This window comes from Eleutherodactylus coqui, chromosome 2 (assembly GCF_035609145.1).
Source record: "Eleutherodactylus coqui strain aEleCoq1 chromosome 2, aEleCoq1.hap1, whole genome shotgun sequence".
In the NCBI taxonomy this organism is placed as follows: Eukaryota; Metazoa; Chordata; class Amphibia; order Anura; family Eleutherodactylidae; genus Eleutherodactylus; species Eleutherodactylus coqui.
The window spans coordinates 330,262,473-330,286,878 of NC_089838.1; the positions used below are offsets into that span (position 1 = coordinate 330,262,473).

The window sequence follows — 24,406 nt, forward strand, 5'->3', positions numbered from 1 at the left end:
CACCGGTGGAAAGTAGCGATCCTAAATAATCTTTTCGCTGCAACAGGAGAAAAATGCATCCTCTATCACCCCAAAAAAGGGGAGAATTAGCTTTGTGTGTCCCTCTCGGATATTATTACTCCTCCTCTTCTTCCCAAAAACAGCATGTCATAACACTGAACTGCCAATTTCTATGAAACCCAAAATGCTCTTTTTAAAAGTTTTATCAGTTTGTAAAGTTTTAAAACTTAAACTTAAACCAATTTTTGTGGAGGCTCTGCTACAAATTAACCAATAATGAGCTGTATCTTCAACAAAATGTTTGCGGGTTTCACCTGTCTTCACGGTTGAGCAATTTTTTACGGGTACACTTGTAGTCTTGGTACACCAATTTTTCATGCCATTGCAAATACTGTTAGCAAACTAATTTTTCCAGGCTTCGCCTATACTCTTGGTAAGCAAATTTTTACAGGTGTTCGCCTATAGTATTGCTACAGAAATGTTACAGGGGTTCGCCTATACTTTTGCTACAGAAATGTTACTGGGGTCTGCCTAAACTTATGCTACCGAAATGTTACTGAGTTCCGCCTATACTCTTGCTACAGAAATGTTACTGGGATCTGCCTATACCTTTTTTACTGAATGGTTTGATGGCACAAATACACTGACTTGGGCAGAACTGTCAGCCGAGGCCGAGGTCCTAGGTGTGGTGGAACTCTGCCATGTTTGGGCACTCTGATTTCTTCCTGTGTAATACCATGTTTGTGCACCGACAGCATAGATGAGCCCAAGGAATTCAAAGACTTCCCATTGCAGTGTTGTGCTATCTGACACCTACACAGAATGCATTGTCTCATGGATCTCGCATTGCTATGTAACTCGCGGCACCTTGAGTCACACAAGGTGGAGGCTGGGACCGAGCCTGACCCAGGGCCCGCTCACCTACTTCCTACACAGAGTATTGCGGGTCCTACCTCGGTCATGGTTTCTCAGCCTTGTTAGCCACCTCCTCCTCCTGTTTGGGGTCAGGGGATCAGTGCTGGGCAACATGTATTTTCTCTTGTGTTACCACAGTTCTGAGACACTGGTTTGGGCCAAACAAACCGAGCGCTGCACTAGCATCCGAGTCTGCTTTATGCCCACAATTACTGAGGGTGCGAGCCGAGATTGAGGTCCTTGGCAGGGTGAAAGTGGCTTGTTTGGGTGTTCTGATTTTTTTATGTGTAATACTTTCCTTGCGTTCCAGGGGCTCGCCTATGTTGTGGGTGCACAAAGACTTCCCATTGCGTTGCTTTACCTGTCTGGCACAAATACACTGACTGGCTAGGACAGAAATGTGGCCCGAGGCTGAGGCCCTTAGCAGGGTGAAACTCTGCCATGTTTTGGCACTCTGATTTCCTCATATGTAATACCATGTTTGAGTTCTTTGGGCTCGCGTATACTGTGGGTGCACAAAGGCTTCCCCATTGCATTGTTCAGCTATCTGACTCAAACGAAGAATGAATTGGGCAGAAATGTGGGGCGAGCCCAAGGTCCTTGGCAGGGTGAAGCTCTGCCACGTTTAGGCACTCTGATTTCTTCCTGTGAAATATCATCTTTGTGCACCGACAGCATAGGCGAGCCTAAGGAACTCAAAGACTTCCCACTGTGGTGTTGAGCTATCTGACACCTACACAGAATGAATTGTGTGGGGACAGCTGGATTTCCCATTGCTATGTAACTCGCGGCACCTTGGGTCACACAAGGTGGAGGCTGGGACCAAGCCTGACCCTGGGCCCACTCACGTGCTTCCCACACAGAGTATTGCTGCATTGTGGAGATGTTTAGAAATGCTGGCACATGAGTCCCATTTATGCCCATGTTTGCGGCTCCTGACAATTTTGTGACGGAGGTGGCACGGGATTGGAATGATGACCGTACGTCAATTTATCATCAATTCTCAACAGCATTGTGGGCTATCGCCCACACTTTCACAGAAGGTCGCTGCCTAGCCCTGCCAACCCTCTGCAATGTGTCCCTTCTGTTCCTCCTCATCCATTATGCACCTATAAATAGACATGAGGGTGGTGTGGCTATGAAGCGAGCGTGTGGCATGAGGGCAGCTGAACGCTGCGCAGGAAAACTTTTGTGTGCGCTGTGGATGTAGGGTTGTGCGCGGTGGTACAGCAATGCCAGCATGTAACCCAGGAGAAGAGGCAGCGGTGTCACCACGCAGGCAGTGATTGTCCTTGGTTGCTGGTAGTGTGGTGCTTAGCTAAGATGTGCCAGCGCGTGTGCCTTGCTAATGAGGGTTTGTCCGAAGTAAATTGTTAGGTGGGTGACACTAGACTCTTGCCCCCATTTTGGCTTAATAGTGCGACATGGGAGCCTCAGATGCAGCCATAAATGCTGTCCCTGCCCTTCCCTATCCGTTTCAGTGGTGTTTCCATGACTTTACGATGTTTTCAGGTGATCCACAAGCCATGACCTATGCGGAGCATCGGTCCCATACAAAAATGCTCGAGTCGCCCATTGATATTAATAGGGTTCGTTACTCGAAACGAGTTCTCGAGCATTACGAAAAGTTCGACTCGGGCAACGAGCACCAGAGCATTTTGGTGCTCCCTCATCTCTAATCCTGAGTCCCTCTCTCTGTTAGGATGCCGTTTCCATGCGCAGTGATGTCCTATTGAATGGTTCAACATGGAACATTTTTGCAGAATAGAAGAACAATGAGGGACTCTATTACAGGATGGGGCATTATTACAAGTTGGTGGCACAAAGGGGGACACTACTACAGGGTGAAATCACAAGGGGAGAATACTATTACAGAATTAAGTGCATTAATACAGGATGAGGATGCAGTGCTGGACACTATTACTGGATTGGGACACAGTGGTGGCACTGTTGCAGTATGTGGGCACCATGGTGGTACTATTACAGTATTGAGGCACATTGGGGCACAATGAGGGTCATTATTGCAGAATGGAGCATAGTGGGGGACATTATTACAAGTTGAGGGCACAGTGGGGGACATTAGGGACATTATTACAGTAAGTGGGCACATTGGGGGTACTATTACAATATGGGGGCACAATCACCAAATAGGTTGATACAGTGGTTACTATTACATTACAAGGGCTCAGTGGGGACATTAATACAGTATGGGGTCAACATCCCTGTTTAAGGGGCAGAATGGGGACATTATTACTGTATAGAGGTGCAACAAGGCACTGTTACCATATGGGGGCTTTATCATGCTATAGGTGCACAGAGGAAGGCATTATTACCGTTTGGAAGCACAGCTGGAGCACTGTTACAGTATGGGAAAACATTTGGAGAACTCATATTAGGGGCGATCACCTTTATTAGGTCTGCATGGCCTAATGCCTTCTTTCTCTGTGTGGCAGCATATTGTGGAGCTTCATGAATCCTCCTCCTGGCTCTGTCTCCTCCCTTCTGATGTTCCAATGTACTTCTGTCAGCCTATCAGTGTCTCCTCAATACATTTGTTTGTTCTGCTACTGTTGTAATACTCTGCTACTATATTTCTGTTAAGAGCTTGGTTCTGGTATTGTGTCTATGCACTAAGCTTGTTTCTAGTGCTGTATTTATGTTATGAGCTTATTTCTGGGACTATAATTATATTATGAGCTGTAGTTATTCTGTGAGCTAGGTTGTAGTACTGCATCTATGCAGAGAGGTCTTTTTGAAATCGGAGAGCCCAGAACTGGACAGTGTAGAGGGTGATAATTACCTCACGTGATCTAGTCTCTATGCTTCTCTTAATACTTTCCAGAAGTGTGTTTGCCTTTTTTGCTGTTGCATCACACTATTGACTCATGTTCAGTCTATGATCTAGTAGTATACCCAAGTCTTTTTCCCATGTGCTGCTGCTTAGCTCAATTCCTCCTATTCTGTATGTGTTTTTTTCATTTTTCTTGCCCAGATGTAGGACTTTGCATTTCTCCTTATTAAGTACCATTCTGTTAGTCACTGCCCACTGTTCAAGCTTGTCTAGATCTTTTTGAATACTCTCTTCTCTAGTGCTAGCTATCCCGCCTAGCTTTGTTTAATCAGCAAATGTGATCTGTTTCTTCTCAATTTTCTCCTTCTCATCATTAATAATAATATTGAGCACCACTGGGCCCAGGACAGAGTCTTGTGCTACCCCAGTTGACTTTGTCGTGGGCCCAGTGTTATTCTAATAGTACCCACGCTCTGACCGTGCCTCACATTTTAATAGTGCCCATACTCTGTGCCCCTTGTTCTAAAAGAGCCCACGCTCTGTGCCTCTCATTGTAATAGTGCCTACGTTCTGTTCCCTACAATCTCATAAGGTTCTCTTTGTTCCAGAAACTCTGTGATCACTGACTGACCATTACTTCCTATTCACCCTGCTCTGCCCTCTGACGGGTCTCAGACTGTGTACCACTTGACCTGAATCTTCCTCCATCTCTTGGTTTTCAGAATACTGTATGAGCTCTGGAGAGGTTGGAGACCGGGGGAGGAGTCAGACTACACTGTACACGCTCTGCGACCTGCCAGATGGTACCACAGCGTGAAAAGAAAGTAAAGATTATTCAGAGATTGCAGCACTTCGGGGGCAATGTAAGCCCTGGTCACTATTGTGTCTGGCATAGGGGCCCGGTTGTAATTGCGACTCTTTTTGCTAGGCCATTGTCTTAGTATTTGTTAAAGCTGTACTTTCACAGAACTTGTGTTTTTACCATCAGTCAGCTGACAAGTGGTCCCTCATCTTAACTCTCATATGTAAATACTCTCAGAGGGCCCATTCTAAAGTCTGCTACGGGGCCCACATTTTCTATTTGAAGCCTGCAGTCTTCCCTGTGTATTCTTTGTCTGTTCTGGTGATTTGCATTTTGGGAAATGTTGTTATGCAACACAATAGAAGAGACGCTAACTGCTTTCTGCTTTATAGCAGCTGAACTAGGCTGCTATGGTGAAAGGAGATGTCCAGTTGTAAATAATAGATTATGTATCCTCAGGATAGGTCATCAGTAGTAGATTGGTGGGAATCCATCACTCGGGACCTCTACCGATCAGATGTTCTCTGGTCCAGTGTGCTCATGCACTGAGCTGATTTCTGCAGGAAGGAGACAGCTCCGTTCCCACTGCGGTGGACAAGCTTGGTATTGTACACCATTCATTTCAATGGGAACGTAGCCTGCAATACTAATCCTAGCCACTACAGAGAGAACAAAGCTGTCTGCTTCCTGCAGAAATTGTCCAGATCCAGAAAGCAGCTAATTGGTGGAGGTCCCGGACAACAATACGCCGCTGATCTACTGTTGATGACCCATTCTGAGTATAAGCAACCATTAATTTACAACTGGACCATCCCAGTTGCTTCCTGGCTGTTTCTATCAGCTCATTTATGAATGCAGGTAAAATTCAGCCTAAGGGCGCCCACCCACTGGCGATTTTTTTCCCTGCGAAATTCGCAGCATTTTTTTCTCTGCAGGGGTCTATGGGACTTGTAATGTTAAAATCGCGATCGCGCAAAATCGCAATTTACCGCGAAATCGCGACTTTGCGCGATCGCGATTTTAACATTACAAGTCCCATAGACCCCTGCAGAGAAAAAAATGCTGCGAATTTCGCAGGGAAAAAAAACGCCAGTGGGTGGGCGCCCTTAACCTAAAATTTACAGTGACATGAGCGGATGCACACAGCAGCTTCTACACAAGAGACGGACTTACAGATCACAAAAAACAAAATGACGGCACAAATTAGGATTTTATTCATGAAATTGAAATTTGCATGAACCCCGACGGCTGGGATGTTACTCCTTCGACAACATTCAAGCTGAACAACATTCAAAGGTGACATCATTGAGACCCGTGTAATCCTTGCTGCTTTGTCGAGCGTGCATTCTGGTTTTGATACCACAGACCCCACTTCTGCAGTTTTCACTGAAGCTCCCATATACTCCGCGAGGGCCATCTCTTCCTCTTATAATAAGCTGATCTGAACATTTCACCTTAATGCTGATGACGGCTGCATTATCTTCACCGCGCTTCAGTGCATCGACTTTCGCGACAAAACCAGTGATAAATCCATTTTTGCACCAAGTAGGGTGAGCCCATTCACCGCGGCTGTGGAGAAAGAGCAGAGCTGAGATAGTTGTTCATCACCCACAATGCATTTGTCCACCATGATAATTCAGAAGAACATGTATGTCCACACCAAGGACAGCTCGGAAATTCCAAACACTTTGTCCTCTGCTGCATTATAATTCCCGGTATTTTAACCCCTTAGACCACTTTCACATGAGCGACAAAATCGTGCAAATTTGCCGAGATAGCACGAGAAAACACATGTATGTGAAGCCTAGGCTTTCCAATAGGTTTCTTCACATTAGCAATGTTTTCTCTGATGCTATCTTGCAAGAAAACAAATCGCAACATGGTCTATATTACCGCATTTGGCGATTTAAAAAAAAAAAGACAGAACATCACTTCCTGGTTGTGGGATTCATAAACCCCGCCTTCAGGAAGCGATGGCTCTGAGTGGTTTTCCAGTGCTGCTCAGCCAACCAATGCAGCGCTGGAGGAAACAATGCAATGGCTGTGATTGGTTTATTGAGCACTGCCCAAGAACCAATGAACAGGCAGAGCATTGTAGGGACCCTTTTTCTTTTTCAAGTTCTTTTTTAGTTTTTCCTCCCCACTTTTAGAGAATTGTAACTCCTTTATATTTCTGTTCAAATAGCTGTCTGAGGGCTTTTTGTTTTTTGCGGGACGAGTTGTATTCTTCAATGATACTATTTAATGTACCTTATAATATACAGAAAATTTTTTCAAAGATTCTATTTCTATTGGTACTTTTGGAGTATATATGACTTTTTGATCAATTTTCGTTCAGTTTTTTACTTGGAGTTGGTGTTAACAAATTCTGGCGTTGTATATTTTTTGCTGACATTCACCAAGTGGAATAGATAATGCATGACCTTGATAGAGTGGACTTTTATGAATGAAGCCATACCCAATATGTTAATATGTTTTTTTTTCTTTTTTAATATTATAACTATGGGAAAAGTTTTTTTTAAATTACATTTCAGTATTACTTTCTTAAATATTTTAAAAAAACTTTATTTAACTCATTTTAGCCCCCCACCCTACCTCCCCTCCCCACACGAGGATAACTTAAGACATTGCAAAGACCCAGAGGATAACAGAACTGTAATAAGTTGAGGGGGAGTGCAACAATTTTGTATCTGGGCCCATGACCTTAAAGGCTTTATACCAGAATTACAAGTTATCCTCTATTCACAGAATATCCACAGGATAGAGTAAAACTTGCTGATCGGTGGGGGTCTCAATGCTGAGACCACAGCTAATCTTGAGAACAGGGGTCCCATGTCCCCTGTCTTCCTCACTGTGAGGTTACTGCATTCCTGCAATAAGGAGGAGACTGAATGGAGTGCTGGTTGCACATATCACACTAGCACTCCATTCACTTTCAATGAGAATACGGTAGGGTTGCCACCCGGCCAGTAACTCACCAATCCAGTTGGTAACTCAGTGGAAAGGCCGCTACTGTGATTTATTTTTTACCGGCCATATTAATGGATGGGAAAAAATAATTGTCAACTGAGAGCAGCGATCCCATGCCATCCAATTCACTCCTCCTCTCTCTCTCTCCAGCTACATTCCACCTGTACTGCTGTAATTAGAGCCGTGACCACTAACGTTTCCCCATCCCTGTCTGCGGTGCATACAGCATGTGGAGGGCACAAATGCTGGAGTGGGAGGGGGTGGGGGAAGATCAGGGGTCACAACTCTAATTACATCGGCGGAGGTAGACGGGAGCAATATAAAGAGGGGGTGAATTAAATCCTTGATGCTGTGAGGTTGCTGCCACTGGAAGTTCAGGATAGGGAGAGCGCAAAGAGTGGCCCAATACTACTGGGCCACTACTGGGGAAACTGTTACTACTGGGGAAACTACTATGGGACACTTACTATTGGGGGCACTGTTACTATTGGGGTCACTACTTGGGCCACTATTACTATTGGGGACACTGTTACTATTGGGGACACTAAGTCGGGCACAATTACAAATTGTGGCCACCAGAATAATGATGGAAAAATATACATTGTAACAAGCCACATCCTAAACCACACTCCATATTACCTTGGCTGGTATTGTTTTGTGACAAAGGTGACAATCCTAGACTGTGGAGATAGCCAAGTGGCACCCCCTCTGGAATTTCTGTTAGCCCTATTGTAATGAATGGAGCACTGAGTATGCATGCTCGGCCAGCGCTCCATCATTTATGATGACGTCACTGGGACCCCAGGCAGAATGGGACATAAGGGTCCTGTTCTAAAGATTGGATCCTGTGGATAGGGGATAACTTGTAATGTTGGTACAACCCCTTTAAAGGTACATCTCGAGTTAGAAATGATGTCTTAGTTTCTGGCCTTTAGCATAATCAATGGAAGGGGAAGAATGAAAAGAGACCGGCAGAAGAATCCTAAACCCAGAACAAAAATCTGTTTAATAAGAGGATTATATGGACTTACTGTCCTACTGCAGATGTGATAATGCCCAATACAGATGTGTCATTACGGCGAGCACAATATAACATGATTCCATTCAGGCCGCTTTCATCTCTATCAGGTCCACGGACATGTTCCTCCTGAAAACAAGCACATTGCGGTGTTCATATCAACACACAGCTTTATATTATATACAACTATGAGTACACGGAAATATGGCCTATAGTTCTTCCACCAACCACTCTGGCTACCATCCCACCATCAACATTCATTCATCTTTAAGACTCCCATACACATTAGGGAAAACTCATCTGAACCCACTTATTTCGGTAGGATCAGCTGCCTATCATATGTGTATTGGGGCGTCTCTATTCTTTGTAAGGGGAAAACAGCATTGGACATGTTACATTTTAATGCCCCATCCTTTTTTTTTCCATGGAGATAAGCCATCACTAGAGCTGTCTGGCCGTGGCATACCCCTCTCTGCCCTTGAATGCTTAGTCGAATTAAGCAATCATGTGTATAGAGGGATAAATATCTGTCGGCCGAATGAGCATTTAGCTGACCACTATTAAAGGGTTTGTCCAGTTGCAAAATATGGATAGACTCAGAAATAGTTTGCAACTGGACAACCCCTCTAACCTCTTCCTGTCCCAGGACACATGTTCATCCTGGCCGGGAAGGGATACCCGCAAATGGACGCAAATTTACGTCCTATAGATGGGGTGGGCTCAGAAGCTGAGCTTATGCCATCCCCAATGGGAGCTGGCTGTGACTGACAGCATGCCTTCCTTTGCAACAGCGAGGATCGGTGAGAGCACCGATCCCTGCTGATAACCCGTTACATGCCACAATCAATGTTGATTGCAGCATGTAAAGTGTTCAAAGAGGGAGAGCCCTCCACCATGTAATCAGAAGGCCAGTGGGTTGGCATGGCAGCCAGACATCAGACAATGACACCCAGGTCTGCTATGGCCTATGAACACTATGAGCAGTGATAATGCATTGCAGTACAGAAGTTCAAATCCCCTACAGGGACATAATAATGTAATAAAAAAATAAAAGAAGTAGAAAAATAGCACGTGAAGAATAGTAAAGAAACCTTTTTTGCGCACTTTCCCTTTTTTGTTTAGAAAAACAAAAGTTAAAAACCCACATTTGGTATCGTTGCATCTATAAGGACCTCTTCAATAAATTGAACTCCATTTTTATCTTGCACGGAAAATGCTATAAAGAAAAGCAAAAGAGGGGGCCAAAATGCTTTTTTTGTTCATTTAGCCTCACAAAAAAATAAAAGTAAACAAAAAAGCTATATGTACCCCGAAATGGTACCAGTAAAAAATACAGCTCGCCATGCGAAAAAAAAAAGCCTCAGAGCTATGTCGATGGAAAAGTGAAGAACGTGTGGGACTTTGAATGCAACGATGTAAAATATTTTACCCAAAAGTGTTTTTTGTCCAAAAGTAGGAAAACCTAAAAAATGTATGTATTATTGTTATAATTGTATCAACTGTATCAGAAAAAAATATATCATGTCATTTATGCTGCATGACTAATGCTATATGGGCTCAGACGGGCATTTTTTGATTCAGATCCGCATCTATATAGAACCAATGCTTTTGAATGGCAGCGGTCACATGTCCGAATTCACACCTACAAAAGATAGAACATATGGGTGGCAATGGACGTGGTCACACGCTTTTTTTTACGCGTGCAGTGCGACCATTTTTACGCGCGAATAAACCCATGTTAAAAACCCCCGTCTGACTGAGCCCTAAAATGACATAATTGAGGAGTTTTTTCTCCCTGCTCTCCCCCCAAAATAAAAAATTATACAATATATTGTATGTACCCAAAAAATGTACCAATAAAAATTACAATTTGCCATGCAAAAAGCAAGCCCCCATTTGACCACGTCTATGGAAAAATAGATGTTAGTGAAGGGTTAAACATTTATGGGCACCTTTACCCCCTATGCAACACAAGAACACCAGAAATGAAATGTGAATACATTTGTTGCTCACTGTCATGAGTAGTTGGTGGCAGTAGGTGGGACGTTTCCTCCAGACACCATTTAAGACCTTATGCAGCTGCTATATGGCTGTCATAGATATCAATGACTCTCACTTCTCTCAGCTGAGGCTATCTATATCACAGAGCAACTGACATGGCACCAAGCTCTGGGTAAGACAAGAATCATCATTGGGGACCACAACTGCTATCTCATTTCTACGATCAGATATTCCTTAAAACCCATCTACTGTACCTTTTCGCTGAATGCTTTTGCTACAGTGCCAGGAGGACATCGCTGTATAGGTCCCCACTCGCCCAAAGAGCAACCATTAGGAACTGAAATCCACTCTCCGTAAGTCAGTGTTGCCTGGAGTAGCAATGGAAGTACAAGTAGGGAGAACATCTTCTGGACTGAAAGTCGACTCAGCTTCACCAAAGTAGCTCAAGGTGAGTGGAAGCATCATGTTCCCCGCTGAATTTATAGCCTGGATACATGGCAGCCGTAACGGGAATTTTTTTTCTACTTGTCAGACTCTTATCATGAATACGAGGATTATTACATATTAACTTAGATCAATGTTGTTTTGGAGGAGGGGGGAGTATTGTACTGGCAGGTCACCAAATCACAGATCAGCAGGTTACCCAATACTATAGAAAGTGGAGAGGATGGAGATCAAGGAACAGAAAATGGAATATAATACAATATAATTGCAAAAAAGTTGGAACAATGTGTAAAATGTAAATAAATGTGGAAAAAAAAAGAATGCAATGATTTGGAAATCTCATATAGCCATATGTTATTCACAATAGAACAAAGAACACATATCAGAAGGTGGAAGGGAGGTATTTTACAATTCCATTAAAAAAAATGAGAACAAGAGAAACCAAGTAATCTTGTAGATATAATACCTTTTAATGATTAGTAAAAATACATGATGTTATAGTGAGCTTTCCAACCTCTCAGGGTTCTTCCTCTGGTGTAATAGAAACAGATCTGAAGAGGCATGAATATATATACATGTAGTGGTCCAGAGTTGACGGGGCACCTCCATAAATTTGAATGTATTTGTCTTGTGCCTATGTGTTGTCAATGTCTTCTATGTTGCATGAATTTGATGTGTACGGCAGCTCTGCAGCACTGAATGGGTTACTATTTTGGTTATGTCTGGAAAATGTATCTTGTTTTGTGTCATGTCACCTTGTTTCATGTGTTTGCAAGAGGTTCTGCAAGGGAGTCTAAGCCTGAACCTGAGTCTAGCAAGTACTTCTGAGTGAGGCAGAGAGTCTTCTTGCAGAAGTTAGAGAGAGTGAAGGACTTTTGGTGACTAGGAGAAATTGTGCCTTGTCTTATAAAGGACCCCAGGATGGAAGAGGCTAAGCAATTGCCTTGTGTCTGCCCTGGGCCGACTTCACCAAGGCCTTTCTGCTATTGACCTGGAGGACTGAGAGAGTGAGAGGAATAGCCATGCAGCGCTGAATGCTTTTCTCTAAATGTGAGTGTTGACCGGTAGTGAGTTGAAGAGGGAGAAGGAGAGTCGCCAAGAACAGAACCCCACAGATAACTTGGACTGTGGATTCATCCGTCATCCTTTGATTCCTCCCTGTCACACCACTAATTTGTTGGCACCAGTGTCCTAATGGTCGATGTATAGAATTTGGACTGTTAACTGTTATCTCAAGTAAACGAGCTCAACCGACCGTTCCCGATTTTGCTCTGAAATGCTATCCTTGCGTGTGGACTCTTTATTGTACAATAATTTTTATTATCGTTTCAGTAAACTTAACATGCATACAAATAAGAAATCAGAGTTATTACATTGTCAATTCTGCAATTTAAGAAGTAAGAAATCTTTGCTAGTACTAAATTCATTTAGAAGGTTCTTGTATCTTGTTGAAAATGTAATTTCTTAGTAAAGGGTGGGGGAAACAGAGGAGTGAAGGGATGAAGGGGTGGGGGGGAGGAGGGAAAGGGAGGGAAGGATGGGAAATTTTAGGATGCCATTAGTTATCCATTTAACTAGAAGCTAGCGGTTGCCTCTAGAAAGTCTTTCTTTGAAATATTCAACAGGAGTGGTCCGGTCTCTTTGGGTTTCAGAGGATTAATTTGGTTTGATTGCGGTTTAAGTCGAAGTGCTCTATCCAAGGGCTCCATTCTGCCTTAAATTTAGTGATTCTGTTTTGTCTTAGGGCGAAGATTCTCTCCATTTCCATGTGATCTGTTATTGTTTGGGTGATGGTTGTGAGGGTGAGAACAGTATCTGTTTTCCAGCGTTTCGCTAGTAATAGCTTAATGGTCAAAAGTCCATGTGAGATGATTTTCCTAAATTTTTGAGGAATTCTGTCCATTCCTATGAGCAGGATAGCCATTTCAGGTGTGGGGGATAGATTTAGGCCTGTCATGCTGTTTGTTAGCGTGATAAAGTCCTGCCAAATATGGTTGATGATGGGGCAACTCCAAAAAATATGGATCAAAGAGCCTCTCATACCACATCCTCTCCAGCATATATCCAAAACTTCCGGGAAGAAATCTGCCAGTCTGACTGGTGATCTATACCAGCGTGTGAGTGTTTTAAAATGGACTTCTATTAGCGAGGCGCACAGTGTTGCTTTATTTGCTGATTTGTGTGCTTCCAGCCAATGCTGGTCTGGGAAGGATTTGCCCAGGTCTCTTTCCCAATTCAGGAGATGCGTTCTTTTCTTTTGGTTACAATTAGGAAGCTTCTCGCCACAGAATATTTTGTAGATATCCCTCAGTGGGGGTTTGTTGGAGACGGGGTTGAATAAAAAGTTGGAAAAAAGAGTTGGTATTGATATGGTTCTTGATCTGATGTTTGGCCAGTAGCTTTTGATTTGGGAGTAAAGAAGGAAGTCTCCTCCCTGGAGTCCAAACTCCTTTTGTAGTTGGGGAAAGGATTTTATTTTTGAGTCAAGCTCTAAGTCCGAAATCAGTTTGATTCCTTTCGATTTCCATCTCCCTATGTTGATTTCGTTTATCCAGAATTCGAAGATCTCTATTGGGGTAGGTATCTCTGTTCTAGGTGTGAAGTTCTTTGTAATGTTTTCCCAGGTCTCCACAGTGTTGTTGATTATGGGGTTCCACAAGGGGATTATTTTCGAATTGGTTGCTGTAGCTAGGAGGAGATTTCTAAGGGTTTTGTTTCCCAGAGTCTCTTGTTCAATCGCTGGCCAGCTGATTTTTCCTTGCGGAGTTCCCCATGGTTTTAGATGGGAGATGGTAATTGCTTTGTGGTAGGCTATTAAATTAGGGACCCCCAATCCTCCTTTTTTGGGGGGGGCTGTATAGAATCGAAGCGGCTACTCTTGGTTTTTTATTTTTCCAGACGAAGGACATTAGTTGTTTTTGTAGTTTTTTGATTAGGTTAGAGTCGCACTTGAGGGCAACTGTTCTGAAAATGTATAGTATTTTCGGTAGTACCATCATTTTGTATATTAAGATCCTTCCAAGCCAGGAGAGTTCGGTTTTTTCATAGTTGGACAGGTCTTTTTGGATGTTGTCTAGGAGTGAGGCTATATTGTGTTCCATTATATTCTTAATTGGGAGGTTGATTCTGGTCCCCAGGTACTGGATACCCGATGGGTCCCATTCATATGGAAATTCTTTTTTGATTAAGTCTTGGAGGTCCTTCCTGAGGTTTATTGGTAGAATTTTTGACTTAGATGGGTTGACTTTATAGTAGGATAATGATCCAAACAGATTGAGAAGTTTTGTGGCTACTCTAAGGGATTCTAGGGGGGCAGAGAGTACTAGGACTATTTCATCCGCAAATAAACCGATTTTGTGTTGTCTTTTTGCTATGGGTATACCTTTGATATCTAGTTGCATCCGTATTGCTTCTGCCAGTGGTTCAATTGTTAAAATAAAAATTGTAGGTGAGAGGGGGCACCCCTGTCTAGTACCGTTCGTTATTTCAAAGGGTCTAGACATTATTCCGTTGATTAGGACTTGGGCTGATGGGGCTCCGTAGAGGGCTTTTATGGACCATAAAATATTGTTTTTAAATCCCATTTTTTCGAGAACACAGAAGGCGAATCCCCAATGTATTCTATCGAATGCCTTCTCTGCATCCAGGGTTAGGAGCAGAGAAGGCATTCCAGACCTCTCCATCTCACTCAGGATGTCAAGAAGGTGTCACAAATCCAACTTGGTCGCTATGTACCAGGTCTGGAACAAGCTTTATTAGTCTAAGGGATAGGATTTTGGCGTATATTTTTGTATCATTATTCAGTAAAGAAATTGGTCTGTAATTTGCGGGGTTTGATGTGTCTTTCCCTGGTTTCGGTATGGTAACTATATTAGCTCGAAGCATTTCAGGAGGTAGTGTTCCACAGGACATTGCTTTATTGAAGAGTTGTTGCATGTGGGTGATTAGAAGGTCTTTGTACAGTTTAAAATACTCATAAGAAAAACCATTGGGGCCAGGGGCTTTATCGTTTTTAGCTTTCCCTATGATCTGACTTATTTCCTGGAGTGTGATAGGTGAATTAAGTTTTTCTAGATTTGTTTCTGACAGTTGTGGGAGGTCTATAGATGAGAGGAATTTATTAATGTCTTCCTTCGTTGGTTGGTGGGTCGTTGGGTCTTCCCTGAGGTTGTATAGGGAGCGATAAAATTTTCTAAATTCTTCAGCGATGTCTGGGGGATTTGATATTTTGTGTTTGGTGATGGGATCTAGTACGAATGGGATTCTTGTTTTGACCCTTTTTTGTTTTACTTTATTAGCCATCCATTTAATGTTTTTGTTGTGGTCTGTGTAGTAAGTTGTTTTTAATGCTTTTAGGTGCTTCTCATGTTCGTCTATTAAGATATTTTGGACGTTTAGTCTGGTTGTTCTAAGTTTATTTGAAAGACTTGGAGTGGGGTTAGTTTGGATGGACTGTTCTAGGGCCGACAATTCCTTTAAATTTTGCTGAAGTAGATGAAGTTTTTCTTTTTTGTAGATGGATCCTTGTTTTATCATTGCCCCCCTAATCACGGATTTGTGAGCCTTCCAGAGTGTGAAACGGCAGGTCTCTGGTGTATCGTTTATTTGGAAATACTCTGTAATTGTTTCTTTAATCTCATTCTGATACTTTGGTAATTTCATTAAAAATGTATTGTTTCTCCATCCGCTGAAGGGGGGGGGGGGGTTGTGTCCCTATTTTTAAGTGAGATCAGGGCATGATCAGACCAAGAAGTCACTCCTATTTTAGCCTCTGATACTCTGTTGAGGGTATGAAAGTCCACTAGGAACATATCTATCCTCGAGAACGATTTATGTCTGAATGAGTAGAAGAAATATTCCTTGGAGCTTGCGTTCAAGGCTCTAAAGGGATCGTATAGTTGGGAGCTTTGTATCCAGGGAGATAGGGTGAAGCCTCTGGTGCTGCTTGTGTTGCTCGAGTCTAAATCTTCATCCACTATGGCGTTAAAGTCTCCACAGATCACCAATGACCCTTGCTGTGACTTCTTTATTTTCTTAGTCACTCTACCTAGGAATCTCAGTTGTTTTGAGTTCGGTACGTATAGGTTGACCAGTGTAATTAAGAGGCCGTTTATTTTACAGATTAATATTGAATATCTGCCATCCTCATCTCCTATCTCTTCTATTATTTGGAAGTCGATTGAATCCTTGATCGCTATTAGTACTCCGGATTTTTTTTTTTACTGCATTTGCTGTAATTATTTTAGAGAATTTCGGGTGGGTCAATTTAGGTGGGTTGAGACGGTTAAAATGTGTCTCTTGTGCACAGAAGATGCCAGCTTCCGATGATATCACCTCTTTCCATAGCGCTGATCTTTTATAAGGAGAATTAAGTCCTTTAACGTTTAACGATATTATCTTAATATCCATGGAGGTGGTTGGATCTTGAGCTATTAGATAGGTAATGGCCTTGTTTTATCCGCATAAGTGGCAGGTGGTTTCCAATCTGTTCTTTTTTCCTCTGTCTGGGAGCATTGTTCTGTTGGTTTTTTAATTTATGCAAGCATCCTCTTAGGATTGGAGTTAGGATGTCGGTAGGAAGGAAGGTTGGTTTTTTGGTGGTTTTCTTGTGTCTATATGTGATGTTGCTACTTCTCAGGGCCGATGTTATTTGGGCAAAATTCCTGCGCGCGGTCATGGTAGCCTGGGAAAAGTCGGCGAATAATTTAATGTTTCCAAAGGGAGGGGGAAGATCTTTAATGTTCCTGGCGGCTTTCATTATTTTTTCTTTGATATGATAAAAGTGCACCCTCGTAATAACATCTCTGGGAGCATTATCTGGGACCCCCCTGGGCTTCGGGAGCCTGTGGGTTCTGTCTAGAATCCGCTCTTCTTTTTTAGATTCTGGCAGAAGAATTTTGATCAAATCTTGAATATGTGTATTCAAGTCTTCTGGCTTGATTGTTTCAGCAATGCCTCTAAATTTAATGTTATTACGGCGGTTGCGGTCTTCGATATCCGCCATTTTGTTTTTTAGGTAATGAACCTCCTCTTCTAGTCTGTAGTGCGTGTCTATCAGATCATTGTGTGAGTAGGTTATTTCCCCTGTTTTGTTTTCAAGGTGATTCACTCTGTCCCCCAGTTCTTCTATATTATGGTTGAGTTTGGTGTTCATTTTGGACAGGTCTTTTTTAATTGAGCCTTTTAGTGCAAGCACCATATCTCTAATGAAACACTCGGATGCTGCTTGATTAGAGCATTCTATGCTAAGAATGGGATCTTCTGATTCTTCCTCATCAGACCCGTTTGCTGATGTTATATCAGTGGTCTGTGAGTGAGGCTCTCTTCTGGGGCGTCTTTTTTCAGGGCTTTCTCTAGGGGGTGTTATGATTCTTTTTTCTGCCCATGCTGTGGTTTGCATGTGATGAGAAGATGGAAGTTCTCCTCCGGCGTCCCCCTCTCCCCCCCGCTCCGTGCTGGGTCTCGGGGTTTAAGCTCTCCCTTTCCTGATCACTTGTGGGGCTTTGGGAACTTGAGGGGGGCTGTGTGTGTAGTTGTGTTGACAGCGGCTGTGGTGTGTGAGGCTCGGGTTTCTTACCGCTGCTCCTTCCTCCTGCGGTCCCCACGCTTGAAGCTGCTGTTGCTCCTCTCCTTCCTGTGGTGACCGGAGCCGGCTCCATTTTGTCCCTCTCCTCCCGGCCGTGCGCTGTGTAAAAATCTGTCAGCCGCTTCGGGACGGGCTTCCCTGCTTTCCTCCGAGTTGACATCTAAGGGAGAAAGGTATCCCACTTCTTTCTTTTCTTTCTTTAGGACCCTCGGTGAGCTTTAAGTAGCTTTTAGGCTGTGTTAAACAGGAGAGCCGCTCAGAATGCGTCCGCCATCGGCTTCTCCAGGCCACGCCCCCCGCGTGTGGACTCTTTATTAACATCATCAGGATTCACCAAAGAGAATGGAATGCTGGTGTCACCTGCGACAAAGGATTTAAGGTAAACCGCGGATTAGGTTTCTCCTGTGTAAATTCTCCCAGCAGTGACTTGGTCGGGTCCCATGCTACCCCTAGGGGAGGAGGTGGTAGAGCCCCGTGACAAGGCCTCAATCTGCCCCGCCATCTCCTCGGTTGTGGGTTCACTCCTCAGACACTGCACACACATACTTATGACAAGGCACAGACCCTGATGTGATTAATTTGCACTTTAAAGAAAAAATACTCATCCAGTTGTCGTATTCTTTGAAGTGCAACTTTCTCCCATCCATGTCTGTGCCTTGTCATAAGTTTGTGTGTGTATATATTCATTCCTCTTCTGATCTATTTAATATGCATGAGGAAGAACCCTGAGAGGTTCGAAAGCTCACTATAACTCATGTAGTTTTGTTAGCCATTAAAAAAAAAATTATATCAACAAGATTACTTGGTTTCTCTTACTAGGAACAATCACAATTTGCTCTACTGGCTAACACGGTACTAAACGTTTTGCATCATATTTAAAAGAATAACTCATTGTGAATTTAATGGCAGCAACACATCTCAAAATGTTGGAATAGGAGTAACAAAAGGCTGGAAAAGTAAGTGGTACTAGTGAGAAACATCTGGAGCATCAATTTCCTACTAAGTCACATGACTGTGTATAACAAGAGCATGTTAGAAAGGCAAAGTCTCTGAGAATCAAAGATGGTCAAAGGTTCACCAATCTGTTAAAAACTACGTCTAAAAATTGTGGAAAAATTTCTGAAAAATGTTTCTCAATGTAGATCCGGCCAACTACAGTACATAATATCATCAAAAGAGTCAGATAATCTGGAGAAATTCATGTGCTCATGGGACAGAGTCAATGCTCAATATTGAATGCTAAAGAGCTACAGAAGAAGCCATATATCAATACAATCCAGAGTCCTCTCTAGGCGAAAGCTCATATTAAATGGACTGATGTAAAATGGAAAACTGTTCGGTGGTCATTTTAATCAAAATATGAAATTCTTTTTGGAACTATGGACGCCGTGTTCTACAGACTCAAGAGGAAAGGGAAATTCTGAAGGGAGGGGGTCCTCCTTGGGGCTTTTACTGAGCAGGGAGAGTTTAATTACAATTGGAGGAAGAGAGCTGCACCTATTCTTCTGGACAGAGAGACACGGCTTAGGTGCCTTCTGAAGAAACCGTATAATCTGTACCGACACCACAGCAGGACATAGGTCAGATGAATGTAGTCCATCTTCACTGGAGGGGCAATGATGCATGTCCCCCAAGGGGGAGGTTAGTAGAGCTTCTACTGAAGATGGGCTTCAGGGTAGTTGACATTTTTGCCCTGATCCATCACTATGGCATGTTTGAGTTTGACATCAGTTTAGTTCACCTGGAGGGTCTAGAACTTTTTGGTGGAATTTACGAGTTGATGAAAAACAAGCCTTGATTTGATATCATGATGTTGCTCGGTCAGTGTGGAGAGGTGACAGACATGCCCAAAAAGAACAGAGACGAGCATGGCATCTTGTCTGGGGCCTGGATGTTTATGGTCAAGCTGAAACATTCAGGCAATTCAGTGGGTCACATACAATCTGCAGCCTTCCTCGACAGGGATCATATCCTGGCCTTTTACCAGGGGCAACTGAAGCTCTGCCACAGGTGTGACGACCACTCGCACTTGTGCGCCGCTTGTAAGACCTTGAAGTGCGCTCTGTGTGGGGATGTTGGTTATCTAGCTGCTGCTTGTGCAGACATTAGGTGTAATCTGTGTGATGATCTCGATCACCCATCCAGCCGCTGTCTGCATTCCCTTGTCAATGCGGTCATAGCCCCTATGGATAGGGGCTGTTATATGGCCTCCAGGTTTTTGGGGAGGGGACTAGCAGAGGTGGGGTAGCTCAGGAGCCAGGGAAGAACCGGCAAAAGATGGCTGCTCAGCATAGGTCATTGGAGAAGCAAAGACAAAGCATGGAGCTGACAGGAGCTCACCTGGCAGGTGGGTCAATGGTGGCCCTTGTTCCAGAAGTGAACCTCGCAGCTGAAGTTTTGAAGGACAGCAAGTTAGAGGAAGAGAGTCCAATGGGAGGAGGATCAGACCAATTATGCAGATTCCTCCCGCTAGGAAAGTGTGAATGAGGAAGGCAATAGATGGTTAGCGAAAAGTCATAAGCTAGGTGCCATGTTGAGGAAACTAAGGTGGATTCAGGATCTTCACCTACCCCAGGCCAAGTGCTGGAAGAAGAAACCTGCTTGCCTCCAGTGGGATTCTCCAATGGGTTCCAGGCCCTCTGAGACATCTCTTCCTCCTTTTCTGAGTGAAAGGCAGAGGATAAGGTTCCTAGGACAAAGAAAGGGTCAACAGGGGGCACTGAGTCTCCTCCTCATGAAGGCATAATTCCTTCCAGGGAGAGAGCTACTCTATAGTCTATAGACAAGAATGAAGGGGTTGGAGCATGCCTTGCTATGGACACAGTGTCTTAAAAAAGGAACAAAGGGCTTTCCTCTAACCCCAAGGTTTCTTTGTCAGGAAGAAAGCCATCTAATTTAATCACTCATGCTGATGCTCATGCTGACATCAATTAACTTGGTCAGCATTAAGTTAGATACAGCTAGATGTGCGGCCTTTGATTTTTCATTTTTGCAGGAGACCAGGATGTTTGATTTGGCAGATGTACATAAAGCAAAAAGGGAGTGGATGTCATGTCCTTCCTTTTGGTCTCTAACGGCCAAGCCATATAGCGAAGTGGTGGTCCTTTTTACCGTTTTGGTTGAATGCTGACAAGTTATTAAATTGGAAAAGAGAAGGTGCCTGATCTTAGATTTCCTCATGAAGGGACAAGAACTGAGACTTATCAACCTCTATAGTCCATGATAGGAAGAATCTCTTCATGAGAATAAAGCCCTACTATTTTACCAGCTGTCTAGTTGTCTTTGGAGGTCACTTTAATTTAGTCACAAGGGCCCATGATAGGGGAGGCTTCAGAGGCAGATGGTTGGCTTTTGACAGCATTGCACTTATTAGCATAGCTAGCGAAGCTTGCCTGGTGGATGTCCACATCCGTCACAGTTTAGGCCATGAGGGATTCACCTTTCATAGAGGCAGCAGCAGGTCTAGAATAGACAGGTTTTATTTGAAAGAGGAAGCCAGCTTTTCACCAGTGTCCATCGTTGGGGTGAAATATCCCAACCACTGTCTAATATTGTTTTCCAAGAATGATGCAGAGACCCCCCGGGTGGGCGGAGGCCTGTGAAGATTGAATACATTGCTCCTGGGGGAAGCAGAGATAAGACTGTCTTTTGAGGATTTTCTGCACAGCCAGGTACCCTTACTGGATCTCTATAGTAGTAAGTTAGAGCGGTGGGAGATGTTCAAGAGGAGGGTGGTGAGGTTCTTCAGAGAGTTCTATAATCTCAAGTGCCTGAACAGGTATGATTTGTATCAGGGCCTGAGGAGAAAACTTGAACATCTCGTTTTGACTGGAGGTAGCTGCGAGGTGATCTCCAGGCTGAAATCTTTACTCAAGAAGTCCCAGTGCAATAGACATGTATCCTTGGTTTTTTAGAGGAATTTCAGGAAGTACCACTCACCCGACCTTTACAGAAACTGTAAAATTTCTGTGAATAGTAAAGTAGTCACTGGCCTGATTGATTGATCCAGATCAGGGATTCTGAGGTCATCAGATCCTACTACTTGCAACTCTTGTGAAAGAGGGATCTAGATTCAAATGTGATGTCAACTTTCCTGGTTGCCACTGTCCCTAAGCCAATGGTAGACACCTCTCTTAATGTTTTGGCAGAAGAGGTAAGGAAAGAGGAAGTTAGACTGGCAATTGATGAGTTTGTCGGCCTTGATCATTCTGTCAAAGGGTGAAGATTTGAGGCATATTGAGAACTGATGTCCAATAGCGCTTCTTAATATGAACAGGAAAGTTCTGGCAAAAGTGCTGTATAATCAGCTGGTGAAGTTTGCACCCCAGCCCCTCTCAGGGGCCCAGCATTGCTCTGTTCCAGGCTGTAGAAGCTTTAGTGCTGTTCTCAGCGTCCGGAAGGCAGTGGAGCATAGTAGGGCTGGTCACTGGGAGGGGGTACTTGCTATACCTGGATCAGGAAAAAGCATTTGATTAGGTTAATCATGAGTACCTCTAGTAAGTCCTTCTGAGATATGGCCTGCTAGGGAGGTTTGTCAGTTGGCTTCAAACATTGTATGCAGGGGCTTAGACTTTTCTGCTGGTTAAGAGTTGTTTGTGATAGATCCCTTCCTTAGGAGGGTTGATTGTAGACTTATAGTGGGGTCGGGATAGACTGGGCAATGGTGTATGCCAATAATATCACGCTTTTCGTGTTCTGAAGAGGCAAGGCGGAGTCTGAGGTGTGGGAGGTAAACTGCTACTTGTAGGCATTCAGGTATAGGGTCAACTGGGTTAAGTATAAGAGTCTCTGGTTAGGAAGAGGAAATCCTACGTTGATCTCCCGGATACCCTTCTGGTCCCCAGACTTCGGCAAAAGTCCTCGCCATCAAATTTAGCCACTCGGATTACCCCATACAAAATTGGGTAGACAGGCTGGATGGTGCCCCTCTAAAGGTGAATCAGTGAAGGATTAGTTTTTGACTCTTCGGGAAAGAGTTAGTCTGATCAAAACATACCTGCTCCCTTTATTCATCTCCCTGGTCAGCGTGTGCATTTTTCCAGAAACCTCTCTGGACCCGGGTCTACAACCTGTTTTTTCTAATGTTGTGGGGGAAATAGGTTGAACCTAATCAGGAGAGATGTTATATATCACCCAGGAGACTAGGGGGGATATCTATGATCAACCCTGTGGTGTTTCTTGTAAACACCTTTTTTTTAAGATCAACATATGCAACCTCTGGCAAGAGAGGACTCCTCCGTGGGTCTACTCCTGCAGGGGATGGTTTTGGCCCTTCTTCCAGAAATGGGAAACAGGAGGGTGAGTGCAGCACCTTCATATGCAGCACGGATATCTCCTGACTTACACTACCTTGGCTCTGAAGGTGATACACCAGTAGGTATGGGTCTCCATACTCTAGCTTCAGACCTCTGGCAGGCCTCAGAGCTGGCAGACCTCTCATATGCAGAGAGGGTTTATGGAGCATTAAGAGGCCTTGGTGGCAGGGACAGCTGCACTTCATTCCTAGTTAGTCTAGTGGTCAGGTTCCACATCAGAAGTGCATGGTTCAACAAAGCAGAAAATTTTCCCAGAGGATAAGGTATGTAGGAACATCTTGGGTGACCTGGGTACGTTCTGTGGAGTATGAGAGGCTGGGCACATCTAAGGTCTCTCTCCTATGGAGAGGGTTTGTTTTATGTTAGGAACAGTGTTTTCTTAAAATTTCTACAGTAGGGAGAAAGGAGGGACAGGATAGGGTCAGTTTTCTAATGAAGGGTCAGACTGAGGGACATATTAAGGACAGTCTAGGGCAGTGATGGCGAACCTTTTAGGGACTGAGTGTGCAAACTGCAACCCAAAATGCACTTATTTATCGTAAAGTACCAAAACATTAAGGGGCAGGGCTTGTCACGTCGTGTGATTTTTACCTTCATCATTCTTAAAAGGACCAGGCTGTTTCAAAATAGATCGGGTGCAGATTTTGGCTGCTTTTGGATGCGGAAATGCTGTGGAAATTTCAGCTGAGGACATTCTGCAGCATTTCTGCCTCGTGTAAACATATCCCAGCAGTAATAGCGACCCCCCAGAGCGGCCCCAGCGTTAATAGTGACGCCTTCAAAGTGGTCTCAGCAGTAATAGTGACCCCCAGTGCAGCCCCAGCTGTAATAGTGACCCGCCAGTGTGGCTTCAGTGGTAATAGTGACCCCACACAGCGGCTTCAATGGTAATAGTGACCCCCCCCCCCAGCAGATTTAGTAGTAATCGTGACACCACCAGAGGGGGTTCAGCGGTAATAGTGACCCCCAGAGCAGCTTCAGCAGTATTGGAGGCACCCCAGAGCGGTTTCAGCAGTTATAATGACCCTCTAGAGCAGCTTCAGCAGTAATAGTGACATTGCACTGTGGCTCCAGCGTTAATAGTGACACCCCACAGCGGCCCCAGCGGTAATAGTGACACCCCGCAGCGGCCCCAGCGGTAATAGTGACACCCCACAGCGGCCCCAGCGGTAATAGTGACACCCCACAGCGGCCCCAGTGGTAATAGTGACACCCCACAGCGGCCCCAGTGGTAATAGTGACACCCCACAGTGGCCCCCAGTAGTAAAGTGACACTCCACAGTGACCCCCAATAGCAATAGTGACATCCCACAGCGGCCCCAGTAGTAATAGTGACACCCCACAGTGGCCCCAGTGGTAATAGTGACATCCCACAGCGGCCCCAGTAGTATTCGTGACACCCCACAGCGGCCCCAGTAGTAATTGTGACACCCCACAGTGGCCCCAGTAGTAATTGTGACACCCCACAGTGGCACCCAGTAGTAATTGTGACACCCCACAGTGGCACCCAGTAGTAATAGTGACACCCCACAGCGGCCCTAGTAGTAATAGTGACATCCCACAG

The 24,406-nt window shown here is 44.1% G+C and overlaps 1 protein-coding gene across 1 annotated transcript; it reads right to left on the reverse strand.

The window, feature by feature from the left end:
* Positions 1-5,710: 5,710 nt before the first annotated feature.
* On the reverse strand, positions 5,711-10,933 carry LOC136610905 (vitelline membrane outer layer protein 1 homolog). Its single transcript, XM_066590102.1, has 3 exons — positions 10,752-10,933; positions 8,510-8,625; positions 5,711-6,077 (listed from the first exon to the last, which is right to left on the reverse strand). Exons 1-3 carry the CDS (start codon positions 10,899-10,901, stop codon positions 5,783-5,785), a joined length of 561 nt encoding a protein of 186 aa, XP_066446199.1. The 5' UTR covers positions 10,902-10,933; the 3' UTR covers positions 5,711-5,782.
* Between the last annotated feature and the right edge of the window lie 13,473 nt (positions 10,934-24,406).